At 44.1% G+C, this 24,151-nt stretch overlaps 2 protein-coding genes across 2 annotated transcripts in view; one reads left to right on the forward strand and one right to left on the reverse strand.

Annotated features, from left to right (window-relative positions):
- The window catches only part of POLR3E (RNA polymerase III subunit E), a 28,462-nt gene extending 22,400 nt beyond the window's left edge, over positions 1-6,062 (forward strand). The window contains exons 19-21 of the mRNA XM_066560625.1: positions 1,958-2,035; positions 2,869-2,994; positions 5,228-6,062. Of these exons, the coding sequence (XP_066416722.1) occupies positions 1,958-2,035; positions 2,869-2,994; positions 5,228-5,284 (261 nt within the window). The 3' untranslated portion in view covers positions 5,285-6,062. The remainder of the gene's footprint in view (positions 1-1,957; positions 2,036-2,868; positions 2,995-5,227) is intronic.
- Positions 5,578-20,809, reverse strand: CDR2 (cerebellar degeneration related protein 2). The gene is made up of 5 exons (XM_066560626.1): positions 20,725-20,809; positions 15,499-15,611; positions 10,882-11,030; positions 10,555-10,719; positions 5,578-9,448 (listed from the first exon to the last, which is right to left on the reverse strand). Exons 1-5 carry the CDS (start codon positions 20,801-20,803, stop codon positions 8,581-8,583), a joined length of 1,374 nt encoding a protein of 457 aa, XP_066416723.1. The 5' UTR covers positions 20,804-20,809; the 3' UTR covers positions 5,578-8,580.
- Between the last annotated feature and the right edge of the window lie 3,342 nt (positions 20,810-24,151).

Genomic DNA, 24,151 nt, shown 5'->3' on the forward strand with positions numbered 1-24,151 from the left:
AGAGCCGGCTCTTGCTCCGGGAGCTCAGAGCAGGAAGGGGCACAGGGCAAATATTTTTTAAAAGATTTTCAGGTAGCAGAGAACTGTTATCAAGGTGAGGCTGGGGAGATCAAGGTGACATAAACCAGCAAAGGGCCAGCAGATGGCAAGGCAGTGAACTGTTTGTGCTGTGTCTCTCTGAGGAATCCCTGGTGGCATTTCCCACTCCCAGGCTGTGTGACAGGAGCAAGCAAGCAGGGAGCTGTTGGCTTGCAGCAGTTTGCAGAGGGGGGCTGGCTGGGAGGAGGAGATTCTGTGCGTTTTTCTTCCCAAGTATTGTGTTTGTTTGGAAGCCGTTTCCTCCCAGAATGGCTGGATAAACACAGCTGTGGCTGGGGCAGGAGGGGTTTGCACTCCAGGCTGTGCTGGCTCACTTGTCGAGCCCAGCAGGTTGTGCCTGGGTGCTCCCAGTGCCCTGCTGCACTTTGCCATTCCTGCCGTGGTGTGTGGAGGGAAGCTGAGGATTTGATTTTATCTCTGCTGAAAACCTACAAGAGAGATTATTTCTCAAAAGCAAGTGTCCTTATGGGAGGAGAATTATGTCAGGTGCTGTGAGCCTAGTCAGCCTGAACCCTGGCTCTAAACCAAGTGTAAAACCTTGTTATATCCCAGCCATTTGGACTAACCTGCAAGTCAAAGCTGTTAATCCCACTAGGCAGCTCCCACTGGACAAAACCCTTCCCCTTTGCAATAAGATCAGAGGCAGAGCATGAAAGGAATGCTGATCTTTTCACTCTGTGATGCACAAGTCTTTTGGCTGGTGAGGGAGGCTGGGAGGAAAGGTTTGGTTTGTACCAGCAGCCAGGACTGAGGGATGCTGGAACAATTGGGACTGGCTTGTTAGCTTTTCATAGATGATTGATTTAGGTCATCTGGGTGGTTAGCAAGGAATAAATCGTTAGTGACAGACAGGAAGAGACATGTCAGGAGTGAAGGCATATTCCAGAGTGCTCATTAATCACTGCTCCAAGGGGAAATGTTAAGGCAAATGAATGGTATTTTATTTTTTTAGGGGGAGAGGCAATTGTGCTCCTTCCTGTCTGCAGGGGTGTGAGGCTTCTGCCTCAGAAAAATGAAAGTGTTTCTCTAGCTTGGCACATGGGGGGAAAACAAAACATGCAAAACCACTGTCACTTCTGGAGCCTGAAATGAGCAAATAGCTGGTTCAGTGTCCCTCAGTGTTCAGTCTTCTGATGCTGTAGTCTGCCCCAAACCAGAGGTGGCCATACAGCAGCAGCACCTGCTTGTCAGTAATGCTCCTTTGGGATTAGTGAAGCAGATAACTGCAGGATGGAGTCTGAATCTGTAAAACCTGACACTGTAAAGGTAAAAACTGCCAGAAGGACCCTGCAATGCACTTGGTGCTCTCAGCTGTTCTGGATGGTCTGGAAGCAAACACTGCAGACAGGAGAAATCTACAGCTACTTTGCCATGGGGATACCATCAAGGTCCAAGCCCTGGGACTGTTCTGGTACATGGTGGTCAACTCTCCACCAGTGGGAAACTGTCCCCATGCACAGTTCGTGGGATTCCAGTATGTCCAGCAGTTCCCTTGAAAGCCCAGCTGTGGTTGGTGTGTGACAGATGTGGCACCAGTGCCCTGTGCAGGGTGTCCCACCCTGAGCAGAGCCATCAGTCAACCCTGGGCACGTTGAGACATCTCAGGGTGCCATTCCCTGGCCACAGCTGTGACACAGAGCATGTTCCTGCTCTGGCACTGGGGCTATGAGAAGGTGCTGAGCAGGCACAGGGCAGCCAGAGCCAAGGCACCCCTTCCAATTGGGTTTTTTCAGCAGTTATTATTCCATGGCAGCCAGAGGTTTGATTCAGTAATGGGTGTCCAGGGATACAGTATCATGGAATCATTAAGCAGAACTCATTAAATAGCTGGTTATTTTTAACAGCCTCTTGTTCTCAGTTTCCTCCACAGACTGCTGCCTCACCAGATGAACTAAAGGTCTATGCACTTTGGGAAGCTGGTGACACTTATGATCAGGTAAAAAGAAAATAAGTGACATTCCCCCACTATATTTTTATTGAGTGTTTAGCATTGTTTGCATCCATGTTTCTGGAACTGGTACACCAGACAGTTTTCCTCTTTCTCTATTGGTATTTTCAACACCAACGTGTTTCTAGCTGAAATGAAGCTCATAACATGTTGGTAATCATGTCAGTATCTCAGTGGCTATTTCTGAACCTGTGAGAGGAAAGGATTCTCCAGTGCAGGCCTCAGACCAGGATCCAGTGCAAGGTTTTTTCCCTTTTGATGGTAATGCAACATTAACCAGCGATTACCAGGTGTATCTGTTATATCTGTTTATACTTAGGAGTAGGAAATGATTGCAGCCTATGTGAGCATCTGCTGAGTTCTGACTCTGTCAGAGTAAACAAGGTGAAAGGGCAGGTGCCTGGTGACCTGTGCATGGGCAGTGCATTCCCAGCTCCATGAACTGAGTACATTTCTCTAGGAAAAAGGCAAGAACTAGAAACCTTTGCCTGGAGTGATGTGAACTCCCGTGCAAGCATTTGAGAGGATTTGAAGATGCACCATTGCAATGCCTTCCTCGGTGTGTTTTTGTACCTTTGGGGTGCCCCAGGTCACAGAACAGGAGCAGGTGTGGCCACAGGGTCTGGAGGGACCCCTGCAGAGCCCTTGGAGGATAAGGCACTGCTGGAGAGCAGCAATATATGGGATAGTTTCAGGATTATGAAGCAAGAATCCTCTGATGCAGTTCAGGGAATGCTTTGTACAGACTGAGGCATGTGCAGTTGTGATAAAAGTCAGGAATAATTGTTCTCTGTGGACTTACTGTACATTTTCTTTTAAAGCATCGCCAAGTTTTGCTTGAAATCTTTTCGAAGAACTACCGAGTGCGCAGGAATGTCATCCAGAGCCAGCTGAGTCAGGAGTGTGGGGAGGATCTCAACAAGCAGGAGGTGGATAGAGTGTTAAAGGTGAGCTTCTGTTCACTTTGGGTTTGAGCCAATTAATACATCAGTTTTAATGCTTGATTTGAGCAAAGGATTATATTTTACCTTGAACTGACAAATGATAAGGATGATAGAACAGTTGTTGTTGGAATGTGGACAAAGCCTGTGTTTTAGCTTGTTTTCTTAAAAATGCACTTGTCTCACTGTCTTCTTTCCCTCCAAGGAACAGAGGCTCACACATTATTTTGTATTATTGCAACAAATCTCTGTCATCTTGGAGCAGCAGAGAATAGAGTCTAGTAAATGTGATACTTGAGTTCTTTTTAAAAATGCAGAATTAAACATTAAGGAGGTGGGAGGGCTCTGCCCAGTGCTCTGAGTTACCAACTGAGTGCTGCTGGTTAGTGCTGAAGAGCACGAGTGCCACATGTTCAGGAGGAAGTGGATTTTATTCTCTAGCAGGATGTGCAGCTTTGCACAGAGCAAAACCCTGGCCAAACCAGCAGGCAGAGTAGTAGTTAACACATCTCATTGTAAATGTTTATTTAAATCCTTTCATCTCTCTTTGAAGATGCACCATTTACTTGCTCAAGAAATTTAAGGTATAAAGTACAGACCACACAGGCCATGACTTTAAAAGAGATGCAGGATGGTCAAGCAGAAAGTTGCCAACTAATGTAATACTTTAATCATTGTGGCTGGGCCTTTGCTCACTGTCACCCACTTCAATAAGACAAGTGCTTAAGTACTTTATTACATTGTGATCTGCAAATGAATAATAGCATCTTTGAAGAACTACAGATCTGTTGCTGTGATAATAAGCAAACTGGTCTTGCTTGAAAGAACCTGGTCGTCTTAGCAGTAAAATAAGCTCAGACATTTCTGCCTGCTAGACAATATTTCCTTTGGCTCCCTGTGCTGGGGGATTTGTCAGCAACTACATGAGCTCAAGTATCAGCCCTCCTGGAACATCTAGACAATGTACTGGCATTAGTTTTTCATGATGCTGTTGCTACAGCTAACCTATTTCTAGAAAAAATACTTTCCCCTAAGTCATCAGGCACTGTTTTTATGTAAGTCAGTGGGTGACCAGCCTTGTGTTGTGGCAGGCTTTATTGCCTTGAATACATTTGTCACAGGACTAGAGGAAATTACCTTTGTTTCTGAAATAAAATTTAGAAGCATGATTTAATGAAATGGGAAGATTCTCTGGCTTCTTTAGGCCACAAGAGATTGGATTCCACTTGAAGTGAAATTGGTTTTGTTGATTCCTATTTCCCCGTCTGCCTGTGCTCATTTTTCTACACAGAGGAACAGACTGACAGGGTTTGTATTTTTGCATTTATAGATCAGTCTGCAAACCCTCTTTCTAACCTCTGGGTTTGTTTTTGTTATGGATGAGCCCTGAGACTTCAGAAACAAAGATACATTCAAGTTCCACAGCCTCAGTTCTGCATTACTACTTGAGCCTGTGCTGAATTACCTAAGAGGGAGGTTGGAGCAAAAGAAAGGGAAGCTGTTAGCTCAGAACTCCAGAGACTTTGTGCTCACCTAATAGAAACAAGGAAATGAGCCCCAAGACAGCCCAATTTCTGTGCTCCTTTGCTGAGGCACACGTGTGGTCACAGCAAGGCTGAGGTTTGACACTTCATTATCATAGAAAGGGTTTCTTAAAAGGCTTCATAGCCAGTGACTGCCCTCACTCTCCTGCTGTCCTGCTGCTCCCTCAGCCTCTTTCCCCTCTTTCCCCCTCTTTGCCCTGCTCCTCCAGCCCTCACACATCCTTCCCTCCCTCAGCTGCCTTCTGCATGAGCCCCAGGTTCTCCCCCAGGAGCCAGTGCTGTTCCTCACAGTCTGGGCATCATTTGTCCCTTTGTGGCTCTCAGCCTTCCTCCCTTGTGTGTCCCCTTCACTGAAGCCCTGTGTCCTTCAGGGTGGGGACACCCTGTGCCCTGGGGTCATGCTCTCTCTGTGCACTGGAGAAGGGCTTGTCACTGATCATGATCATTGTCCCAGAGCCAGCCAGTCATTCCCAAGGCTTTATGGACTTTAGAATCGTAGAATCTTCAAGTTGGAAGAGACCTTTGAGATCATCCAGTCCAACCATCGATGCAGCAGTAGCACAGTCACCAGGAGCCATCACCCAGCCCCAGATGCAGACACCCCTTACACCCCTAGGGACGGTGCCTCCAACACCACAGCAGCCCCTCCCAAGGGCTGAGCAGCCTAACAGAGCCTTGCTTTCCCCTCTCCCCAGGACTGCTGCGTGAGCTACGGAGGAATGTGGTATCTTAAGGGCACGGTGCAGTCCTGACAGCGGGGCAGAGGTGTCGGGTGACCCCGGGGACACAGGAGGAGCCCCAGCGGGTGGCACAGGCGGAGCAGTGCCGTGGCCTCGGCAGCCAGGGCGGGATCTGGGCTGCCCTGGGCCCGCGGGCAGCCCCTGCCAGCCCCAGACTCCGAGTTTGCATGGCCTCCGAGGCGCAGAGCTGCCGCGAAGGCACCGTGGGACCCTGTCTGCAGCTTGACTAATCTGGGATTTCTAATGTATTGCAATTCTCCTTCTGTTTCGTTATGACAAAATAAAACCATATAGTGACACAGACGTGATGGAAAATCATGGTCTAAAACTTTATTTTGTAAGTAATGCCAATAAATTAAATTTGTTTACAAACATCCCAGTTTTTGTTAAATCCCTGGATGCTCATACTTTAGTGTGAGCATTGTCATAGCCCTTGCAGCCCTCTTCATAGAGAGCAGGTAGTCGTGTTCATGGGAATGTCAGGCCTGGGAGGGGGGAACAAAATCACTGTCTGTGAACTCTGTACTACATAACCATTGTTCTCACCTGTTGTCTGTGAAATGAGTTCTTTGGAGAAGTACCTACATCTGAGACATGGGGAACAGCTACTGGATTTCTTCTGCTGGTGTGGGGATGGTTTGAGGGACCTTGTGCATTACTGTATGTGACAGAGCAAGGTAAGTAACCGAGAGCACCCTTTGGAAGGCATCCAGCTCTAGTTACCACACGGCAACAATGTAAAACCTCTATTTTGTGTAATTTTTAAATAAAATTTTATCTCAAAGGTTAATTCTACCCCACCTTGTATTTGTCCAAGAAGAAATAGAAGCTGCACCTGCTCCTTTTACATCCTGAAGGCTTGAGAAGGAAGGATGGAGGCAGAGAGCCAAGTGAGTGCAGTCCCTGAGCTCCCTGGGGAGCCCAGCAGCAGGGACAGGGACCCAGCCCTGGTGGCTCATCCTGAACTGGCCTCACCTGCAGTGCCAGCAGGAGGATCTGCTGTGGGCACTGCACAGCACAGGCACTGCTGCTCCTGTGCTCTGCTGTGGGCACTGCACAGCACAGGCACTGCTGCTCCTGTGCTCTGCTCTGGGCACTGCACAGCACAGGCACTGCTGCTCCTGTGCTCTGCTCTGGGCACTGCACAGCACAGGCACTGCTGCCCCTGTGCTCTGCTGCAGCTCCCAGCACATGAGCAGGTAAAGGAGATTCCATTGATTTCAGCTACTTATGCTCAGAAAAGGCTGAGCTGAGTTGTTGACCAAAATAAGAAGATTAAAATAGTTAATCCAGATAAGATTGGCTAAGAATATTGTCCCCATACTTACAGCATTTCACGGGCACACTCACCCACACTCGTTCACAGTCTTGCACACTTGCTCACTACTCAATACTCGCTCACACTCTCGCACACTTGCTCACACCCGGGCACACTCGCTCACACTGGCACTGCTTCTGCCCAGCACGTGTGCTTTGCCCCATCCCTTAAGTGGTGAGGAACACTGGCAGTGAACCACTTTGTCTTTCTCAGGGTGCTGCTTTCCAGTCTCTGAACTGGGGCGAGACGGGTGCAGGTGGCAGGGCCACAGTGACAGGACAGAAACCTCATGGCACAGCGGCTTTTCTGCTTTCCCCACCCTTGGCTTTTTTTTGAACAGCACTGACAAAAACCACAACAATGAGGAACAACTACTTACTTCCACCTGGATTTCTGTCCTAGACAGGTCTGTTCTTTTCCATGTAGCATAACTCTTCTAAAATACAAATTTTGTGGGAACTCCATCTGAGCTCTGTAGAAAAGATGGCAGGACTAGATAATGCAGGTGCCAGCTGAACCAAGTTCAGTTTCCTGATTGGCACAGATGGATATAATTACTACTTACACATGCAGCTTGACTGGATTATTTATTTGCTTAGAAAAATATTCAGAAGATTCAGATTCCCATTTTTAAATAATTTTCAGACTGCAATACACGTTTTAGAGAAACTCCCACAACCTGAAGTGTTAATACTGCACCTGAAGGATGAGCAGAACAGAGAAGAGTGTAAGGCAGCAGAGCTGCAGCAGCTGGACTAAAGGTGAGAAACTGTCAACATTCTGGGTCAAGGGTTTGGTACCTTGCAGCAAGTCAGCAGGAAGCTGCTTCCCAAAAACTGCTAGCAACATTAAGCTATGAGACCCTTTACAAGGAGAAGGATGTCACCTTTTATTGTGCCTTTCTTCCTTCCTCCTAATTTCTCTGTGGTCTGAAGAACAGCCTTCTCCATGTTCATTGTTTTTCAGAAATTAAGTACTGTATCAATTACTATTAGGGAATGGAAAAGGAGAGGGAGAACAAGCGTATGGTCCCGTTTTCAGTAGGATTTGTGCTGGCAGCCCCCAGGCAGCATGGAATAGATTAAGAGAGGCCAACATTGGAAGCAAGAGACAAAACAATGTAAGGTTTTACCTGGCCTGTCTCCTCAAGCACTTAGAGTTTGTGGTATGCAACATTAAAAGCTACTCCACTATGTCAATGCTACTTCTAAAGTTAAATAGCTAAATAACAACTCTAACTCACCAAATACACATAAAAATGAACTTTGCAGACATTCCACCAGAGAACCGTAGGTCCCAAGTAACACATAGAGTCAATTCACAGTATCTTGCCTCAAGACAAAGTGCCCTACAAAGGAAACCGTATCTAAAAAGCCACACAAACTTTACATCAAATCCTTTCTTAGTAGAAAGACATTTATGCTAATCTGTGGGAGAGCTTAGTGATTGTGAAAACGTGGTATTAGCTTAAAGCAAGCACAGCTTTCCACCACCCTGCCAAAGCAAGATCAGCTGGACTGCTCCCCTCCTGGAGCTGAGGAAATGCTGCCCCTGGGACTGGTCGGGGCTTTGCTTTTGTTCATTTTCTCCATCAGTGTATCACAGGGCTAGATCATCCCTGTGAACCAAAGGAGAGCTTGAGTCTGGTTCTTGTGAGACATTCAGAGATCTTAGCTCTAGTATTTCTGAAGTGGACTAAGGAAACAAGTTCCAGTCACTGCTCTGGCCAGAGATGAAGTGTAATATGAAGTAGTAGTGTAGCATAAAGCTATGATGTTTGTTTGCTTTACAACCACTGGTTTGTGTGACAGTGCTAAACATGAAATCTACTGCTACACAGGAACGGGGAATCTAGCTGATAACTAACTAGCTTGTTAACTACAGGGCTACCAGCCTATCCAAAACATTCATTTTGAGTGCTTAAGAAACACATCCGTTTAAGGGGTCTTCTGACATTCATATGAAGTGTTTTCTTGACTAATAGATAAGGTTATGGCTGAGAGGAGAGACTCTTGTACTTTGCTCTGTGTTCATCTATTTCTTCTTTTGTTTTTCTGATACAGCTAAAAATCTCCTTGAATAGTGCTTTGTATTCAGGGGGAGCATTTGTGGAAGAGTCACTTAGCTCAGCAATTGTGAATTCTTGATTGCTAGCTGAAAGATCATACTGGGTGTTCCCCACGTTTAGGTCTTTGGAATACTGCTTCAGTGTTTGTACAGCCTTGTGTTTCAAAGAATCTTCATCCATTTGACACTTCTTCAGAAGTTCCTCATACTTCACTTTCAAAGCATTGTACTGAGCATCAACTTCATTGAGTACAGAGATCCCTCGCTGCTTCACAGCTTCAGCTCTCCTGATGCAGGTTTCTTCATGGCCCCTGAGGATGTCTGCCCCGGCCGCGCTGCTCAGGAGGCTCTCGCTGCTGCTCCGTTTCAGTGCCTTCTTCTCAAGCTCTGATACTGTCACAAGTCCATCATCTGCCAGGCTCTGACCGAGCTCCCTGTCTAGAGATTCCTTGAATGAAATGAAAAAGGACTCTGGCACCAATTTCTCTGCGTTATGGAGCGTGTTTTCAGACTGAAGGATCTGTCGCATTTCAGCTACTTCTGCTTCCAGCTCCTCCGCCCGAGCCCGATACACGTCTGTGTCGACCAGCCTGCGCTCCAGCTCGCAGTTCTCTTTCACCATGAGACTGTATTCCTCTTCCATGCTTACCCTCTTCTCTTTCTCTGCATTCAGCTGGGCTTGCAGAACTGTCACTGCCTTCTTCAACTTCTCATTTTCTTCTTCTAGAGGACTTAGCTGACTGTCCATCGAAGTAATCTTTTCTGCAAAGACGTGATCATAAACAAAATACCTGCAGAAACAAAATAAGGATTTTCAAAGATAGGAAGTACAGCTGACCACACCTAAAGTTTTCCTGTCCTGGGTAACTAATGATGTATTTAAACTGTGTGCTAACACACTTCAGAGCACTAACAGGGGCCACTGCACTAACCAATCAGTCGATTTAGTAATCAGAACAGGGTTTGTAAGGCCTTACATGCCATCAAACCAAGCTCAGAGCTTAGGCAGAATGCCAGCTTGTTAACAGTTTCAAGTTACAGACAAGCTGATTGAATAATGTAAGTTTAAAATATAATTTAAGTTTAAATACACATTGCCTCCCTCTATCATGCAGTACTTTCTGACACTAATTTTTTCTACAGCACTCCACTCTTGTAACTTTTGTCATTACTGATATACAAACAAGCTTCATAATTGACAAAGCAATGCTGGAGGCTGGTATTTTCACAAGCCTTTAGCAGCTTGAAGGATTCAGTTATCTTTTGAATTGTCAAAAATAACTTCTTTTTGGATGTATGATTTATTCTAGAGTACCTCCATGTAGACACAAGAGCGTGTTCTGTCTGTGGAGCTGCTTTCTTTACAAAATTGCCCTCTAGGCTTGCAGTTAGTCTGAGCTTTCACCAGGTGATTGTCCCGATGGCCCCATTAGTGTAGTTCAGCTGGGTCAAATGGCTCTACGTTTAAAAGGCAGCCCAGGGGCCCAGGCACCATTTTCCCAGTTTAGGTGTCCTTTTCTCCAGCTTCAGCTCGAAAAAGCTAAGGAAATATCCATGGACGTCCAAGGAAAGAGTAAGTTACTGGAAATATTTTGAATTTAGTGAGTTTGTTTTTCAGATTATCTGTGTGTTTGCTTTTATCTGACTGAAAATACTGGGGTGCAAATTGTTGTCAGCTTTCTAGGCTACCACTTGATGTGGCTGGCTCTAGGGACAAAGTGGAGCACCAATACTGGTGTGGTGTAGAAGCAGGCCAGAAGTAATGACAGTGCCATACTGCAGAGATACTTTGCTAGTTGTGAACATCAGGTACTTTTTTTCCAGCTTGTGTCTTAGGTTTTAAAGTTTTGCCTAAAATAGTTTAGTGTTCTTTACTCTGTAAGGTAAGAAGTCTTACTGGCGGAGGTCGTAGAGCTCCTTCAAGCATGAGAAGCTGTGCATTGATCTTGGCTGCTCAGATCTCTCCTGGCTCATCCGGCCTCGTCCAGGCTTCTTCAGTTCTTCCACTTGTCGCTGCAGGTCATCTATGTGTGTTTGCAGACTTTCAATAGTCTCTGTCAAGCTAAAAGGTGAAAAGGCCTTTAAATAAAACCAACCTTTCAATTTGCCAGTATTGTAGAACACCACTAGGCAGAGACAGACACCCAGTAACTACACAAATACACCTGGACTGCTCTTATTGATACTAACAGCTGGGGGGAGGGAATCTCTAAAAATTTGTTACCTTATTATCTTTTGTTGTGAAGCTCTACTCTCTGCAACCAGTTTTTGATTAGTGTCTTCCAGTTCTCTTGCTGTCACATCCAGCTGTTCATAGACTTTGGCATGCTGGTCGTTCATCTGCCGCAAGAGCTCCACTTGCTTTGTGAGGTACTGCAAGACAGTTCTGCTGTTACTGTTTGCTCTTGAAACACGAGCCACAGCTCCTGTGCTGCATTTCTGCTCACATTCAGAGAGAAACTCCTGAGTTTTCCAAATGTAAATTCCTGTGTTTGCTTTGGTAAGCTGAAGAGACACTGTCAGTACCTAGGCAGCTTGCCTTTGTTATGGAGGCCACCCCAGGCTCATGGAGCAGCCCTTACCTGAGGAGCTGGGTTGGATGGTGCCAGCTGTGGATGGTGCCAGCTGTCTTTATCTGTGCCCAAGCCTTCTGCATGGGGCTGTGCTGCAGTCAGCACTGGTAGAGCCTTCAGGCTCCAACACAGCCCTCACCTGTCCCCTGTGTGCTAAAGGTTGCAGGCTGCTCCAACAGAAATTTCTTATCTGTGTTGACCCAACAATTTTTTCAACATTAAAAGTGAAATATTGGGTAGCACCATCCATAATTAAACATATTTTCAGCTGACCCAAGTTATTCCAGTCTGAAGCAGCATTAGGTTCAGCAAGGCAGAATTTAGGTTGTTGTGGTCACTCTTAAGACAGTATGTGGCTAGTATGTGTCAGGAAGTGTAACTTATTGGATTCAAATTTTTAATTACTCACAGGGAACTACTGGAGTTACTGTAATACCCAAACAAAGGTCTCCTGGCTTTTCTTAAAAAATAAAACCTCACATGAAGTAATCTCAATTTAATCCTCTTGGGTTTTACAATTAACTACACACACTGTTTAGTTTCCTGAATAACGTCAGAAAGTTTGGAATTCTTAGTCTAAGCAGTTCACAATCACCTAAAGCTCTTAAAAAAAGTGTCTTATATTCTCCCACCCAGGACATGAGCATTTACATGAGACAGGTCTTTTCTGTTTGAGTCTAACCCCCGAAATGTGAAATATTTTGTTCTTATATAGAATTTGTATTTTACAATATATTCTGTATTGCTACAAGTTACTTTCTTAAAAAACTAAGCTTCAAGCAGGAACATCCAGCAAACTCCTAGGCAGAATTACTTCTCTTTACATAGGCCTGTTACATACTCAAAACTTCTAATATTCTACTTAACCTTTTACCTCATTAGAAGATTGTTGGTTTACATTTTAGGCAATTTAAGAACAGATAATAAGTTAATCTAGGACTAGTAACTGCTCCATACAGACTTCTAGAAGATCAACATGATAGCTGTTGGCTGGATCCTTTTGTAGCCTGTGCACACATGACAGAGGATTTACACAAAAATAGAATGCAGATTAGCAGTAGAATCTCAATGTGACCCATTTCAGATTAACTTTCCCTATTGGTTATAGCTGAAGGAAGGAGCTGGGGATCCTCAGACTTTCTTCTGCAATACAAGAGTGGTTAAGCACGGGAGCCAAGGCTGTGGTGCCTGAAGAGATGCTGGTACTTTTTACAATGGGCTTTTGCTTTTTCCTCCACCTTCCATCTCCAGCATCTTCAGGGCTGGTGTCCAGTTGGCCTGGTACAACCTGACCACCAAAGATGATGAACTAAATACTTTAGAAGTTCATGTTTAATCTATGTCCCCTACAATGGAGCACCTAACATGAAGCAGCACCTTGCATTCTAGCACATGAAAACTGGAGAGTGTCAGGATTTCCAAGGTCTGAGTGCTGAGAACAGATTCAGGCAGGAATAAAGTTGCTGTTTCCATGCAGCCTTTATTACATCTACAGTGATTAGTTAGTGGCACATGTGTCAGCACAAAGGTCAGGTATAATGATCCAAAGCTGTAAAATGTTTAATGTGTTAGTATTTAATATATGAGATGTAATCTTAAGCACACCACAGCCTTTGACCCTTCTCTTCCAGTAAAGGCAATCCTGTATTTCAGAATGATTTCTCAGCCAGCTCTAGACTTTGCTACCCATAAGGTCCAAATTAATAGGGAGAGTCCCAAAGATTTACATGGATATACTGCACTAAAAAAGCTAGTACAGAAATTCAGTGCAGTAGCTACAGGAACAGCTGGATGATCACAGGTAGGTTACAGAGACAAGCACTTGAAAATTGGGAAAAATCAAGCATGGAGACTAAATATGCCATTTGCACATGAATCCTGTGAGCCCACAAGAGCCAGAAATGCTGGTATGAAAATAACAGACTGAACTGCTTTGTACCTTGCATATTTTTATACATCACTTTATACAATGCAAATTTTATTCCCATTTGTTTCAGTGAATTCCTGTAACAATTCCTTGTGCCAGTAAGCCAAGATATTCAGTTCCTCAATTGGAGGGTCTCTGGGTATTTGAACAAGGGGTTCATTTTCCCTTTCCTGACAGAAATCCAGGTGCAAGAGAAACTTCTTTGTGCTGCTATTACACTTGAAAATGGCACTGGGGAAAGAGAAAAGACTGAGACAGGAGATAGGACTGGGAAGACAGCATGTTACTACAGCAGATAAAGATACAGCCTTTGGCTCAACAAGCTGGGCAAAGAAGAGGTGCAGGCACTATTTATACATCAGAAGCATCACAAAAACTGTTCTCCCATTCTCCTCCTCCTCTTGGAGGGAGCTAATAGGACAATCCAACACACATCTACTCTCCTTGAGGGAGAGGAGGAAAGAGATTGAAGAGGTACCAGATAAAGCCTTCAAAAAGTAGCATTGCCAAAGTCTTGGTAGAGCAAGACATTGAGAGAAAAAAATTATTCTGTCATGTCTGAGTTTGTATGACTGCACTGTACTTGACCCTGCAGCACCCAGCTCCAGATCCCTGCTGCAAGGACAGGGGTGACACCTCTGGAGCTGCAGCCTCTCATGTCCTCTGCAAACACTGGACCACCAGAACAGCTTAAGCAAGTCAACTGGCTTAAACCAATAGGATGCTGCATTCTTAACAGCACTGCACTGTTTCTGTAAATCAGTGCAGCCAAGCAATAATGTATTTTCCACATTTCTTAAAATGCAGCTGCTTTTTAAGTAGCTACACTCCATCAGCCAGTTGCCTGTCACAAAGTCCTGGTGTGTTATTTCAAAGGTATGTTGTAACTCTGCTAAACACTTTCTTAAATATGGTTGTTCATGCAAGTACCTTGTGTACAGTATTTGTACAGCACCTTGGAAGTGTTTGTCTTCTCTACACCTTAAGAATTGATCTTTTTATAAAAGCTATTCATGGCAATGAGGTATTTTCAGTCTCTGCAGAAGTAAATACATCTTCTAAGGCTGTGGCAGTAATATAAACAGCAGCCATTCCAACCACTGTATCTCAGAATGAACAGGATAACAGAGATTACAGTTAGCACATAACAGAAGAAAGAGCCAACAGATGAGGTACAAAACAAAGGTAACTTCTAAAAGCACACCCACAAATCAAACCTGCACTCAGAAATTCCTCCTCACGTACTAAAAATGCTGCATTTGTGTTGACTAATGTAAAGACACCTATAATTCTGTAATTAGTAAGGTTAGGATTCTTTCAGTTACCTGTTGCCACTACAATAGTGAGCATTTTCAGTCTGAAATTGCAGCTGTACAAAATGCACATCTCTAATTGCAGTATTGCTAGCACAAAGGAACTCGGATTTTGTAAAAATCTGGTACATACCAGTCAAAGCCTGTTCCCTGTGATTCACACCAGAACCAAATGGAAATGCTGACTATATTTTCAATATGTTGTCAGTCAGCAAAATCCTGAATATTTAATAATTATTAGAGACCATGCATTGCCCTCTAATAGCTGAAAAAATCTCATTATGCTGACAAATGCTAGGTCTGCAAGAACACAGGCAATATTAAAAAAAAGGGAAATGGCCAAAAATAGCCAGGTTTTTCCACTCTGTTACCTAAAGATGACTGATTTTGAAAGGATGGTTATGGTTTTGGGTTTTTTTCCCTGGAAAATATGGAGCAATATATGCTGTATATCCTGTATTTAGATACTACTTAAATGGGATTTCTTTCTGGTTTTTTTTTTTTTGGTCATTGCAGGGTTTCTTTTACATTGAAATAGACTTTAGCTCCCTTTATCACAGATCAGTTTACTGGAAGTACATATCTTCAGATTTTACTTAAATCTCATTTCTGCACTTATTGGCATTCAAATTTCAATGCTGCAATCATTAATTCTCATGTAATATTTTTAATTATTAATGTCTTTATCATCATATAATTTAATGTTATTTTACCTGGCAAGATCAGAAAAGTTTAGCAATAAATATAACTGAAGTATCTTTGTACAAAAGATACAAAACCAAAAAAATACCAGTCATTTGTCATTAAACAAACCAAATCCAATGTTTAGTGGCACAAAGCTTCTGGTAATCACAGAAACAGTTCTAAGTATGAGCCACCTGTACTAGTTCTCAAATTCTCAAAATAGCAGAAGTGGTGAAAGATTGTTCAGTATTTTCCATTAGATCTCAAGAAATTCAGAGCTGAACTTATACACTGTAGGTTGCAGCTCTAGATGCTTTCACACAAGGATCCTTTAGAGATTTTACCTCTATCTCCTGCAACTGCTCTTGATTTGTTGCATACATTTGCTGCAAGGATTCTTCTAGTTCAGTGTTACGGTCCAGGAGTGTCTTGCCAAGCTCAGCAGCAAGGTGAAGATCTAAACAAAGAAATCATGTTTGCATGTAAGAGAGAGAAACAGTGATGTAATCTGATTCTGAAGCCTGCTATCAAACACTTGAGGTATTTTCTTATTGCTGTAACAACTGCTGTGAGTTATCTGCAGTGCCCAACATGGAAGTTAGACCTGCATTAGTGATTGATGTTCTTCTTAGGTTTAACTTAAGCCAGCACTGACACCCAGGGACACTTTTATGTCATGAAGTTTGCTCAGTTCCTCCGTGGCCCTTCAGACACACCCAGCCATGTTCCCCTCCCAGTCTGTGCCCAGTCTGCACCAGCTCTGCCCAAGATCTCTTGGGCTTCACCCTCTTGACAGCACTCAGAGGAACAAGCACAGCAGACTCTAGAAATGCTCATCAGTCTAGACCCAGGCCAAAGCTGATGAACTCTTTATTGACTTGACTGTTCCTCCCCATTACCCCTCTACCAGAGTTCAGGTCACTCAGGATCATGGTGCTAAATGAAGGTTTCAGATGCTTTTCATGGTGAAACAATAATATCAAAAGACATAAAATTGATGGACACTTGCAGCTATTCTGCTTTTCAAGCTCATAAACTCAGGTGACAAGAACTGTTTCACATGCTTCAAAACATCACTTTAAATGTCATTTCTTCTCAGGCATTTAATCTCAATTTCACTTCAGTCATCTTCAATCACCTCCAGGGTGCAGTGACTGTAGCTGTTGCAAATTAAGAAATAAGTCATCTGAGCACTCAGCTCTGTTCTAGAGGGAAGTTTGATATTTGCTCAATAGCATCAGAAATGCTAGGTATTCTGTATTATTATGTTGAAAGACAAGTGTAATTTAAAAGCTAACATAATGTGACAAAGTAATAAATCTTGGTATTAATGCTAAAATTGTAGTTACTCTGTGGAGGGTACTACATGTCAAGGACCCAACAGATTTCTAGAAGTATCTTATTTTCCACCTCCTTCCCATCGCATGACCTGTATGGGTCATGCAATACCACCTCGTTAGTTCTCACACAGAACTTGTATCATTAATCAGAAAGAGAAGAAAAGTCAAGAAAAAACTTTTGAGTCACATCAAGAAGCCTTAAATGAATAAACAGGAGACATCATCAGTAGTTACAGCCAGAGAAGCAAACACATTAATTCCATTTTCATTTGATTGCAATGCCCTTTTTTTACCATGTTATGCTGCCTCTTTCCTGCTCCCTCTCAGTTCTCCTATCAGCTGGGAACTGTAACACATACAGTATTGCTCCAAGATTGTTTTGTGCTAACCTTCAGTTTGGCAGCCTGTCCAAAATGATTTCTCCTTCTGCACACATATGCCAAAGACCAAATCCAGACTTACAAGGACAAGTCAGTACAAACATTTGTCTATGAAGTTGTAGAAGTCCAATTCTGGCAAAACAACAGCTGTGCTCTTCTTTACACATTCTTTATAGGTACAATGCATTGGTTCCTACCTTAAGGTGAGATTCTTAGCTTAAATGCCCTAAAATTACTTAAATCTCACTGCATGGGGGTTCTGCAGTTGTAAAAGATGTACAACTAGAAGGCACAAGGCACATTGGTCTGTACTTAGGAGTTTATCCTCACATTGCTTTTTCACTGTAGCATTACTCATTACAAAGCAGGATTTAAAGTATTTGGATAAGGAAACCTTAAGGCATCCTGCTTAAATTTTTCCCATTTGGTAAACAGATTGCACATTGTTTACCCGTGTTCAGAATAACTCCCAGTCAAACACCAAGCTGTTTGTTCTGTCTCGTTACAGAATACTGTAGTCTTCAAATTCAATGAATTCATTATCCTATAGAAAATGGAGTCCTGCTTCACAAGTTCTTGTACTGCACAGATCTTTACTAGGAGCCACCATCTTTAAAGCATCATTCAAAGCAAAGACTACATAGTCTATTCTTTTATTTTAATAGAGTAGAAAAAGAGCTTTAGAGAGATTTAGGATTATGTTAAAGACATAGTGCATAATGGAATTACTATCATTTCCCTTCCCAAAGTGAAAGTTTGTTTTCATGTTTAAGTACATTTAGGAGTTTATAGCTTCATTCTTAAATGCCCCCTCACCTACTAATCAAACAGCACACAGTACTTGGAATACAAGGTGAATAATGGAATTCATGTCATACTTCACACTCATTCTGTTTGTTAGACTGGCAGAGGCACAAATGGGTTACTATGGCAGAAACACTTTCATAATTAAGGTAATTTGTTTCTGAGGGGGAAAATACAAGTGGGAGTGCTCAGGAACATACAATAAAACCTTAACTCTAGAGGAAGCAAGTACTGAAATAATTTCATCTCTTCTAAAATTCAGAATTTTTTGCATCCATTTTTCTACATTGTCAAGTACCTGGAAGCCCTATAAAGAGCAAATTTTACAAGAGAGATGTGTCATGTATGTTTTCCAGCTACAAAATGGAAAGTATTAATTTACATTTCTCTGGAGAGAGTCATGGTAGAACACTAGAAGCAAAACTGCATTTTCTGTTGTAAATTTATGTAAAGCAAAGCTAAATTCTGACAGACATGCCTTTCTCCTTTTCACCATAAAGATGGAAGCAGAGAGGTTTTTAATAATGCAAAATGCGTACGTGCAGATCTAAAGATCTTGGTTTTAGTAAATCTGATGAGTTGTACTGGTGTTTAACAGCTCCATCAGGAATCTCCAAAACAAGACTTCAAGGATGTCTTCTGTGATGTTGAACAGCCCTCACTTACCAGTGCTTCACAAACACTTCTGACTGCATTACCATCATTGAAAAAACATAAAAACAGTTCCAAAATCCTTCTCTTCTACTTTTTCATAACCCACCTAACAGAATTATTCAGAGAATTTTCAATCTAAAATTAGCAAATTAGCCTATGCTTTTAAACAGGCACAGGCACTAATTGACCAAGATGTAAAAGTAAGCCTAATGTAAGTTTACTTAATTGTAAAATGAATTTTTTTTCTTCTTAGTTTCCTATTCCTGTTCTGTATTCGGAATACCCTCTGTTCTGTAAAAGTGAGTAACAGCAAGATGAAAAAGATCAGTCCATATAAAAAAATTCTTCTTTAAAGGTCAGCATACTTCAGCAAAACATTGCAGAAGGATGTCTGTTCCCAACCTTACAAGAGTTCCATGAGCACTTTATGCACGAGCAGGATGCCAGAAAAGCTCATCTCCATTGTCAAGGCAAAAATCTTTGGTACATAGGAAGACTGTCAAGGTTTTCCAAAAGCCCTGCCCTAATTTTAAGTCTCAAAGACCGACTGACAAGGACTTCAGGCTTGTTCTAATGTTTTACAACCTAGGTTCTCATAACCACACTCATCAGTTTTTAAACATGCACTGATTGTTTGGGTTGGGAAGAGTTTCACGAGACCTTGATAAGCACTTACTACCCTGTTTACACACATCCGTGTGTCTTAGCCTCAGCAGCAGGAGGAGTATCCTTCAGAGTCCAGAAATAATGGACAGCACAACATTTAAAAAACATTCCTGTAAAGAATTCCTTCTTTACATTTCAACTTGCCTATCACTTTATTTTCCTCCTTTTCTTTTTGGCAAGGTTATTCGTTGCTTCCATTGAGGAAAAAGAGAGAATCCTCAGAAAGATTGTGTCCACACGTTGGGGGTACATTAACCAAACCCCCAAAATGCACTAAACCTCTAGAATTCAATACTGTTTCTTAAAAGATGACAGCAGAGTCAAGTGGTGATTATTTCATTCATTTTAATTAAAAGATGAAAGTAGAGAAACATCAAGAAAGCAAGAAGTCAGTTGTTATACATTGTGAAGTCTCTTTGTAGGTCTTCAACTCCATAAACACTGACATGGTAAAAACATTACTGAATCATGTCTTCAAACTTTTCACTCTCTTCCCTGTGACAGCATACTGTAGTTTCAGGATCTTATTTCAACTGATTTGTTTGTATCCTAGAGCCAGGAAAACATCAAATTTGGGTGAAGAGTACCTAAATACAGCTTTCAGTCAGCTATTTTTTATAGCATACAATTAGAGAGACCTGGCCCGTCTCAAAAAGAGTTTCTGTGGTCAGATACCTGATCTCAGTGGGAATAGTGCTTAGCTTTCTCTATGGTTTACAGTACAGCAGAACCCACCAATCCCAAGAATTAATGTATTTCAATATAAAAGCAAAACGTGTAAGACTGGAGCATGTTTGCAGGAAGCCACAGCTTTGAACTTGCCTTTCAAAACAAACTCGGGATTAAGAACAAAAAGTAGAACTAAGTAACTAAGAAAATACCAGTCATAAATGCCACTAAGCTCTTAAGGAAATTGCACATTCTTTCCGTATCATGCCTGTTAAAAGATTTTCATTGCAATTATACTTGTATTCCTAGGGCTCCTTTCACATTTGTGAAATGAACGGCATTTACTTCTTGCATTAAGTATTTTAAGACCTACTGATGGAATTACATACAGAAGCTATACATGTATATATCTGAGGCGTAGCGGAGTTACTTGATATTTTAAAAAGAAAACCTAAAGAGTTTCTAATAAGGGACCTGCAACTAATCGAGCATTGCTACGACTACAACTTCACCGACTGGAAGCCCTTACAAAGAGCTCAACAGGGCGCAATAGCGCATCCGACCCGGTGCTTCCAGCACCAGCCCCGAACAGGGCACCTCCACGTTCCGTGCAAGGTGCAACTTTCCGGAGCGCCGCTTCCCTCGCTCCGGCCGGAGAGGGACCCCGGCACCATCAGCTCGGCTGCCGCACCTCCTTCCCTCAGACAAAGACGGCCGCAGTCCTTACCGGTGACAGCGATTCGGCGGCGGCGGGAAGCGCGGCCGTGCGGGGATCTCGGGCTCCGACGCTCCGAGCCCGGCACGACCGACGCGCCCGCCGCCGCCCCGGCACCCCCGGTCCCCGAGGGCCCTTCCCGCCGCCCCGCCCGGCGCCCCGCACCGCCGCGGCCCCTTCCCTCCCACGCCGCCCTCCTCGCCCAACCCCTGCCCTCACACACCCCGGCGGTCCCCCACAGCCCCTTGCCTCACCCGCCCCGCTCAACGCGGCCCCTGCCCTCACACACCCGGCTCGCTCCACACCCTCCCTCACACGCCCCCCGCCGCCGCCCCGGCTCACCTTGCTGCAGGTCCTGCTGGTCGTACCAGGGCTCATCCTCGCGGATTTCGAACTCCTCCACCAGGCTGTCGGCCAGCATCGCGCCCCTTCCCCTCACTGGCGGCTGAGCCGGCGGCGCCCACCCCACGATGCCCCTTGCGCCGAACGGGGCAGAGCGAGCCGGCAGCCTCTCCCCGCCTTAGCAGCCGCCTCCGGCCATTGCCGAGCGGTTCCGGACTTTGCCGAACCTCTCCCCCTTCTGGCCGGGCTGCGCCGGCGGCAACGTGGCAGCTGCTGCCGCCGCCCGCCCCCCGCCTCCCGCGATTCAAACACAGCACCCTCGCCTCGCCTCGCCGGCGGGCAGCCAATGGGGAGCCGCCCGCCGCACAGATCGAAAGGAGGTTACACCAATCATAAGGCGAATTCATATCAAGCGGCCAATGAGAGCGAAGAGAGGGCGGGCCCGGGGCAGCCGCGCCCCGCCCCGCTCCGCGGTGCGCAGCCTCCCGTCACAAGAGGTGGGTCGGTGCCGCTGGAAGGGGCGGTGGTCGCCGGCGCTCAGGGGCGTTGATGGCGGGGCGCGGCTGCTGAGGGATGTCGGCTGCGGCTTGTGGCGGAGCAGAGCTGGTACAGGCCGGGGTGGGACAGTACGACTTGGCGTAGGGAAAGCCGGGGCTCGTTGTTGCCCCGCGTTGGGAGCGCTGAGGGAAGAGCCCGTGAGGAGGGGCCCAGCGTGGCGTCCAGGTGCGGGCCGCCTCTCCGCCGGCGTGCGGGAGGGGAGGGCGGAACGGAGAGCCTGCGCTCCGCAAAGGGCTGGCTCCATCCCCGCACCTCCCTCGAGCGGCCGCCGCTCGCTCTCGCCTCTTTACCGCACAAAGCGGAGAGAGCCGTGTTTCCTGTCCAGGGACCTGCTGAGAAAAACGAGCGTAACTTCCCCGTTCTTAACAGACGAGCCCTTCCAAAGGTGCAGTCCTGCGAGCGCCCCGAGCCTGGCCGGAGCGCGGGCTCGGCGGAGCGGGCACCGGCGGTGCCGCAGCCCGGCTGCCTCTGTGGGCACCCCCGAGCGCCTCCCTCAGTGCTACCCTCGGGACTAGCAGCGCGTTTATTCTGGTTTCCGTCTTGATGTGGTGCAGTCACGTCAGAAGGATGAGGAAGATCCATGTGTCCAACCAGTCTGTCCGGGCTGTGAGCATTACCCAGCGGTTTGGGACCCAGAACGGCAGGGCAGGATGTCAGCTAGGGCGCCCCAGGCAATGTTTGCTATTATTTCTCGGAATCCACTTTTCTTCTTTAGGCTTTTGCTCTAATTTCTTTTAGCAGTTGTCATCCTGCTGTGGGAGAAACGCAGGTAATGTCACAGTGCATCTCACCGGCCCGAACAGCCTGTTCTTTCGGCCTCTGAGTATTAACACAGTTGTAACCACTAGAAATTTCTGAAACCGATTTGCCTTCTGTGAGTCACAAAATGTTCAGCAGTGCTTTAACCTGCTCAATATAAAGGCTGACTATTAAGAAGAGGGAGGGGATGCTCATGCATGATTTCATTGTAGTGCTATTAAAGGGAACATCTGGGGAAGGAAGTGTGGTACCTCAAGTTCTAATTGAACCTATTTCATCAACAAGGTGCATGACTAGATGTACCAATTAGGGTCGAGTTGTGTCAGATCCTGCATATTACAATTAGTCACGGTACTAGAGACCAGTTTGTGCATTGTTAGGAGATTTTTGTTGAAGAAATTTCAAATATCTTTCAGATTTTCCATGGGGACTATTTTTTATTTGTGTCAGAAGGAATCAAGTCAAACAATTTAGAAATGACTGCTGGTAATGTTAGTGTGAAGCACTTTTATTCCTCATGCTTGTGGAATTGGAAGGAAAGTAAAGTTTCCCAATTCTCTATTTTGAAGACCTGTGCAGGATGCTCAGGTAGATATAGAAGTGAAATGCCTACCTTTCCAAAAGCCCTAATATCCACTATATAAGTAATTTCATTAAGTATATTTGTGAAGGCTTGAAAGAGCAAATGTGACATTTGCCAATAACATACTCATTGTAATGACTTTCATATTAATATCAAACTTATTTTTAAAAAGAAACATTTCAATTGCACATCTTTTCAGTAACCTTTTTCTTAATTTTAGGTTTCTCAGTAAAAGATTGTGAAACCAAACTTGCTACAAAAATGCAAAATTTTGTCCCCTGAAAATGGTATTGTCTTAACAGGTGTAGAAAAATAAGTTTGAAGATCTACATCATGGTCATTCTCAAGTATTTTAAAAAATCAGTCATATTCTCAGAAGTAAATTGGCTTTAATAAAACAAATCATAAGTTTCCAGTTGTTTGTCAGCTTGACTTTTTTCTTAGCTATAAAATGAAGTCACCTACTCTTTGCATCATGTTTCATATCACAGCATCTTATATATGCAAAAGTGCATCCTCACTTTATTTGCTCTTCAGGAGTTCATTTCCCATGGTGGGGGGATGGAAAAGCTGCCTGTTCCATCTCCCCCAGTCCCTACCTGATGTGTGGCTTTTGTGTGGTGCTTCGGAAGTTCCTCCCTTCCTGCACAGCAGCCTCTCTTCAGCCGCCTTGTCAACCACAGGAAGGCTGGAAGGAGCCTTGGCTTTCATTTCCTGTTTCTTCCATGGTTATTTTTATGAGGAGCTGCTTGTAGAGCTGCTGATGAAGCAGATATTCAAAGCAGGTGTTTTGATGGATGTGTGAAAATTGCATTTATGGTAAAATAGTTGATATGCAGAGGAGCAAAGTGTGAACTATTGGCATAAAGCAGGTTGTAAAGCTCTGCATAGTGAGGCTGAAATTTCAACTTGAGGTATCAAAATTAATAGCAGACAGCTTCCTTCAGCAGATGTAAAAATGATTAAGTTAAAAACCAGATACCTGTGAGTAATCATGTATTGGGCTTATAGAATCAAGTATAATGATGTATGGCCAAGGGCTACTTTTAGGTAGCTGTTAAACAGCTTTAAAAGGTAGAGGTTTCCTGGAACTGGCTCCTTTCATGGCATAGTTTACACCAAACATGCTAAGATAATTGATGGAAAAGATCAGCATCTTAAACAATTGTTGGCTGAATATCTGAATGGTGGATTAAAGAAATCTGTATTCTTGGGCTGAATCTCTGCTATTTGGGCTCACATAAAACAATGCGTGTGCTACTTGCTACGTTTTATTTACATGCACTCTTCCATATCATGAACATTTTAATTTAAAGGTGCTTTGTTTTAATTGTTTTATGGTTTATTGGGTGAAAATATTGTTTCCATAATTTCTTAACAATTAGTATTTTAAAACAGAAGGTCAAAACTTGGTATTTGTTTTGAAAGAAATATTCACCTACGTGCATGCTGCATTTGACATTCATAGCATTGGAATACATAAGGAGTTGAGTCACTTTGTTCCAACATAGTCCATAATTTTAAGAA

This window comes from Molothrus aeneus, chromosome 16 (assembly GCF_037042795.1).
Source record: "Molothrus aeneus isolate 106 chromosome 16, BPBGC_Maene_1.0, whole genome shotgun sequence".
Taxonomy (NCBI): Eukaryota; Metazoa; Chordata; class Aves; order Passeriformes; family Icteridae; genus Molothrus; species Molothrus aeneus.

What these genes read in the sequence shown, in the direction of transcription:
- CDR2 (XM_066560626.1), bottom strand. Translation starts at nt 20,803, where the DNA reads ATGCTGGCCGACAGCCTGGTGGAGGAGTTCGAAATCCGCGAGGATGAG. An exon ending in TCACAACAAAAGATAATAAG is followed by an intron (nt 10,720 to 10,881) that starts GTAACAAATTTT and finishes TTCACCTTTTAG; the next exon opens with CTTGACAGAGACTATTGAAA. An exon ending in GAGCTCTACGACCTCCGCCA is followed by an intron (nt 9,449 to 10,554) that starts GTAAGACTTCTT and finishes TTGTTTCTGCAG; the next exon opens with GTATTTTGTTTATGATCACG.